The 6,485-nt window shown below is 44.5% G+C and overlaps 1 protein-coding gene across 1 annotated transcript; it reads left to right on the forward strand.

Moving 5' to 3' along the window:
• Positions 1-2,663: 2,663 nt before the first annotated feature.
• Positions 2,664-4,141, forward strand: LOC138794170 (uncharacterized). The gene is made up of 2 exons (XM_069972940.1): positions 2,664-2,909; positions 3,356-4,141. Exons 1-2 carry the CDS (start codon positions 2,664-2,666, stop codon positions 4,139-4,141), a joined length of 1,032 nt encoding a protein of 343 aa, XP_069829041.1.
• Positions 4,142-6,485: the final 2,344 nt, after the last annotated feature.

Consider the following 6,485-nt stretch of genomic DNA (forward strand, 5'->3'; position numbering starts at 1 on the left):
GAGGTAGAATAGTCAAGGTTGGAGCGTAAAAAGGTATAAAAGCGAAAGATAAGGTTGACTGTAAGGTCTTCCTTATCTTGTGGCTTTACTGTTTGCATTATTTTCCTTGCATAGCTGGTGGTCTGCAAGAACGGGAAAAAAGCAGAAGAAGGAAGGGCAAATTTAGATTGTACCTCAGAGAAAGACAGGGTGGAAGTTATCGCAGGAGAAAGTATGTCTAGGACTTTAGTTATGTTGTGCTTAGACTGCCAGGCGGGAAAGATGTGTGCTGGTTTTCTGTTCCGATAGTTTAGATTTCCCAGGAAGGGGAGCAACAAGGACGCATGTACAGATAAGTCAGAGAGCCTGCGGACAGCCTACCAGGCCTTTATGGGCAGAGAGAGCAATGGATTGCGTTTAATGTTTTCGGGAAGTTTATCAGGGGATGCATGTAAGGCGTATAGTAGAGAGTGTGGACTCATGAAGCTACTGTCCATGTCATGTTAGGTATAACAGGAAAGCCCATGGGTCCAGTCTCTAACTATGCGTAAAAGGGCAGACAGATTATAGTGTCTAAGGTTAGGGAAATGAAGGCCACCATTATATTTTGTTTGCTGTAGGCATCGCATGGCTATTCTAAGGGCCCTATTCCACTGGACGATTATCGTTCAGATTATCGCTAAATCGTTCGTATCTAAACGATAATCGTTCGGTTGAAATGCAGTTAACGATTAACGACCGAACGAGAAATCGTTGATCATTGGAAGAGACCTGGACCTATTTTTATCGTTGTTCGTTCGTATCTCGTTCGCAAATTTTGCCGTTGAATTAAAAATCGCTTGATCGTTCCTTGGTCGTTGGTGGGTGCGCTTAGTGCATTCAGTGCAAATTCTAATTGGCTAAACACATTGATTGACAGGGACCATCTTCCATTGTTTCAACTGTGCTCCAACCCACCGCTTGTGTCCACGTGGCGCAGGCTTCACTTCCTGTTGGTGCAAGTTAAATTGAGTAGGTTTGTTCCGTACGCAAATTTTCCCTAGGAACGAACGAATCTACGATTCAATTTTCGATGCCACCCCCAAAAATACTTCGTGTTATAAATTCGTCTTATGTTATAAATAATGTGCTTTGACTCCTGAAGCGCTCGCTGACACGTTACGCTGGGTATCGCGACCTTCACTTCCGGTCCTTAACCACGCGGTCGAATGGGCAGACTGAAGTTAATTTTCGGACTTTCTTAAAAAACAAAGTATAATGAAATTAATAAAATTTTTATTATTTTTGGATTTCACCCCCTCAAAAATACTTCGTATATTATGACGAGCATGCTCTGTTCCACACGCAAGCATAAACGCTACTTTCAGCGGCCTTCACTTGCGAAAATTTAGCACGCGATTTTAAACAGGCCCTTTCAAAAAATAACATTCCGAAGGAATTTACGAATAATTTTTTTTTGAGGCGGCCCCCTCTATGCTCCATGAAACCTGTAAAATTTACAGTTACGTACGCATGATAATTTCTACCTTATGAATTACAAAACAAGGAAATACGTTCGTACACGTGGCTGATTGCAACGTAGCGCTCTCTTTTGTTTTAATTAGCTCCGCCTACTATGTAGTACATTGGCGGTTTAATAATCAAATTAAATTTCTCCGACGCCCATTGGACAATGGTGCCTCTTGGATCACATATATTGCCTGTCGTGTAGTTTACTAGAACAGAACAGAACGATTGAAGAGCACGCTTCAGGGAACGTATCGACCGGACCTTGACTTGAAAATCCTCGCTTGTGCGACTGGCAATACTACCAAAACCGATTATTTTTACAAAGTAGGTTTATATGCATTTCATTATCAAATTTATTTTGTGTAATTGTTTATTTTTTTTTTTTCACAAATTGGGTCCTGCGTACGCATTGTACGCGCTCTATCTTCGCCACTAGTTAAGTCGGCTGCCTAGCCGAGACACCTTTTGACCTTGCTCGATACATTGCGTACGCAACATTACAGTCTCGAGGTATATCCATGCTCTCCAGCGCTAGCTGCGGATGCATCCACTTCCGGTTAGTGAGCAGGCGTTCGAAATGCCCCTTTGTTACGAACGTAATCAATCTATAGTTTTCAAACAGTTGTTAGGTGGTTCTATATGTGTAAATTTATGATTGTCTGTATTTTATTTTACAACTCTTCATTCAAACGTATATACATTTTAAAGATCATTTCAACAAATTCGTCAGGAGCTAGAGTGCAGCCCAACAAAAATAACTCACTGACAGTTTTGTATGTTGAACATGTAGGACATAGTACTATTTGGGCTATGGTCTTTTCAACTACTGGTGGTTGTCCGTTGTTTGCCCAAGAAGTTGTGTGCAATTTTTGTTTATTATAAATGTAATTTCTCTAATATCAAAAAAATATTTATATGTTCTCTATTTTTTAGGTTTCTAATTTTCTTTCTGCCTACACAGCGCCAGTATGGCAACAGATGAAACAAGGGCACTTGCTGCAAAGCTGATTACGCTGGCAGTCCAGCTTGAGCAGGAAACTCGAGAGAGACCTGTGAAGCGTCAGAGACGGATCTGGTGCAAACAGTGGCTGCAACAAAGAGACACCTTTTCCCACATGCCCCTTTTACAGGAAATCAGGGACACACACCCAGAGGACTACAGGAATTATTTGCGCATGTCTCAGGATTCGTTTGAAAGACTCCTCAACATGGTCAAGCCAATGATCGCCAAAAAAAGCACTAAAATGCGCCAAGCCATCCCAGCTGAACAGCGTCTTGCAGCGACACTACGTTTTTTGGCAACTGGACGATCTCTAAAAGACCTGCGCTTCACAACTGCAATATCGCAACCTATGTTATCAAGGATTATCCCAGAAACTTGCCGTGCTATTGTGTTGGCTCTCAAGGATGAATACTTAAAGGTAAGATAGGCTACTATGTTAACTTCTTATATTAGGAAAAAATTTTATGATTGTTGGTGTACACATTTTATATTTCAGGCATTTTTGTTGGTCATGTCAGGTAGTCATAGAATAAAAAACCTGTAGTTGAATGCAAAGAATTAAAGGCTATTTTTAAAAAAAACATTATTCTAGCGGATGTCCGCCATATAAAGGAGACATTAATGTCATTTTGTTTCTAAATAATATCTGTATTTTTAAAACAATATTTAAAATTTGCAATTATATTGACAGTCAATCACTTAATTTCACACATAATGTCAACATAGACTTTATATATGTTAAATCAACTGATGGTTTTGGTTTCTATGACAAACAGATAAGAGAAACAAACACTTCATTAAATCTTCTGTATGACTGTATAACACATTATAACATTGTTTTTTTTTTCTTTATCTACAATTCAGTTTCCAAAGAGTCCAGAAGAATGGAAGATAAAGGCACAAGGTTTTGAGGAGCAGTGGCAGTTCCCTAATTGTGGAGGATCAATAGATGGAAAACACATCCGGATTTCTCAGCCTCCAAATTCAGGATCTTTTTATTATAATTATAAAGGTTTTTTTTCTATTATTTTAATGGCGGTTGTGGATGCCAATTATGAATTTTTGATGGTCGATGTTGGCAAAAATGGACGCGTGTCGGACGGAGGTGTTCTAGAACTTACTACATTTTATAACATGCTACGCGAGGGAAGACTTGGTTTACCAAACAATGAGGAGAATAAAGAACATTTAAATTTTGTTTTTATTGGTGATGAGGCTTTCCCGCTTCATCCACATTTACTTAAACCATTCCCCCAAAAGACCCTGAATGAGCAGCGGCGGGTATACAACTATAGACTCTCAAGAGCTCGAAGAGTGGTGGAGAATGCTTTCGGCATTATGGCCAACCGTTTTAGAGTTTTCCATACGGCCATAAACATGAAAGTTGACAGTATTGACAAGGTGGTCCTTGCATGCTGTGTGTTGCACAATTATTTACGGAGACACAACAGTGCACAGTATTGCCCGCCTACTATGATTGACAATGACAATTCAAACACTGCAGAATGGCAACAAGACTCTACAGCCCTGGCTCCTTTAGAACCGTACTTATCAGGACGTCCAAGTGACTCTGCAATTGAATGTAGGGAACGTTACCTACATTATTTTAATAATGCCGGCGCTGTTACTTGGCAGAATGCATTACAATAGAAAGACATCTGGGACAATTTGCATAATTATTATATTGTACTTGTCTAGCTAATTTTTATACCAATCATAGTTGTAGAATGTTTTTTGTTGTCAAATGTTTCAGGTTTGTTAATAATTTGCATATAATAAATATTTAAAAAACCTGTAATTATTAAATAAATGCCTCTGTTTCTTTTTAAAATCATTACTAAGTTAAAACTATCCTTATTTCTCTTGTATTAATACTACCATTATTGTTGACATAATTTTAGGAGTATGAATACTGAAACCGGCCTTGGCAAGTTGTTAGACCTAAATAATATAAATGCATATGTATATCATACATCATATATTTATTGGTTTTAACTTGCGAACGCATCTTATACTTGTATTTCCCTTCGCTTTTCCGAAATTTTGTACGTTAAATAAAAAATGCGTCACAAACGAACATTAGTGGTGTTGTAGCCGGAATGTGGAGGCGGAGCTTGCGTGCGTATGACGTATAATATGAACCAACTTCAATGGGCGCAAATTATGGGCGGAGTTTGTTTCGTCATTACGTACGGAGGGCATAAAACTCCAAGGCCACTTCTAGCGCCAATCAGTACGTCATGTCCTCTGAGGAGAAAAGGCGTGCCTCGCCACTGGGGCACGCAGAAATCGAGCTAATGGTCAAAATGATGGACAAGCTCGATTACGATATGCGGCGTGGGTGTACCAAGCATCCGAATTCTCATAAAAGAACAATTGTTCGGAAGGTGCAGCGATCGTTACAAAGGAAATTTGGAATAAGGAGATCGAAGGACCAACTACAAAAGAAGTGGTCAGATTTGAAGAACAAGGAACCACAAAAACTTCGCGAGATACGGAGGAACCTGCGGCTGATGCGAAGTGGTAATTTTGTTAAAACTTTTACTTTGTGAGGCGTACGGGGCCTGTCGCGACGACATTGGAGACAGATGAGGCCCTCACAGCTGCATCAGTTTCCAAGGTGGCCGCGACAGCCGCCTCCGGTAACGCGCCGTTGCGCCCGGACGCACTTCCGCCACTGGTTAAGTACGTCCGGGGGCAACGGCGGGTGGCCGACGTCTGGAGGAGGGGCTGCAGCCTCCGTCCACCCGCCATTGCGCCCGGACGCACTTCCGCCACTGGTTAAGTACGTCCGGGGGCAACGGCGGGTGGGCGACGTCTGGAGGAGGGGCTGCAGCCTCCGTCCACCCGCCATTGCGCACGGACGTACTTCCGCTACAACGACGTTGATTGGATGCGTGCAGCACGTCCAGCCATTGCGGCTCCATGCTGCACTAATTTCATTGGTTAAGTACGTCCGGGCGCAACGGCGGGTGGCCGGAGTCAGGAGGAGGGGCTGCAGCCTCCGCCCACCCGCAATTGCGCACGGAGGTACTTCCGCTAAAACGACGTTGATTGGATGCGTGCAGCACGTCCAGCCGTTGCGGCTCCATGCTGCACTAATTTCATTGGCTAAGTACGTCCGGGCGAAACGGCGGGTGGCCGGAGTCAGGAGGAGGGGCTGCAGCCTCCGCCCACCCGCCATTGCGCACGGACCTACTTCCTTCCGCCACACACTCCACACAAAACATTGGTTGGATGCGTTCCGTAGCGGCTACAAGCTTCCTCCATGCGGTGGGCAGGTGGGCGCAGTGTGAGGCGGTGGCTGCTACCCTAGTTGACGGCCGTGTGTGTGTGTTGGGGGGTCAGGTGTGGTGTGTGTGTGGTGGGGGTAGGGCTGGGCGATTAATCGAATTAATTCGATTAATTCGCCCAGAATTTGAGAATCGATTTTATTTTTTTGGAACATCGAAAAACGATTTTCCAAAAAAATCTTTGTATTTGGGCGGGCGGCCTGCTCGCATCCTCCAGCTGCTGAAACAGCGTGAGGAGCGAGAGCGGCCAGCAGCGTCCTATGTCTCCGCCTCTGACCCGCCCCCATAGCCGGACGTAGCCGGCTATGGGGGCGGGTCAGAGGCGGAGAGTACGTACGTACGTACGTACGTGCGGGCGGGCGGGAGGAGAGCGCAAGTGCCGGTGGTGTGCGCCCGCGCAGAGCGGGTACAACTGGTATGTTCCCTCCTGCCCGGTCTGCTCCATGCCCCTGCCGATCTGCCCCCTGCTCCCCAGGTCTGCCCTATTCTCCCCCTCATCTGCCCCATGCTTCCCCCAGTGTGCCCCATACTTGCCCCCCCCCCAGTGTGCCCCATGCTCTCCAGCCCAGTGTACCCCATGCCCTTCCCCCCCAGTCTGCCCCGTGCTCTCCCCCCAGTCACCAAGGTTTCATGGGGCCCCATGCTCTTATGTATGTCCCTGACCCTCATCTATACCTGTACTACTACTACTACCCCCCTCA

This window comes from Dendropsophus ebraccatus, chromosome 5 (genome assembly GCF_027789765.1).
Source record: "Dendropsophus ebraccatus isolate aDenEbr1 chromosome 5, aDenEbr1.pat, whole genome shotgun sequence".
NCBI lineage: Eukaryota > Metazoa > Chordata > Amphibia > Anura > Hylidae > Dendropsophus > Dendropsophus ebraccatus.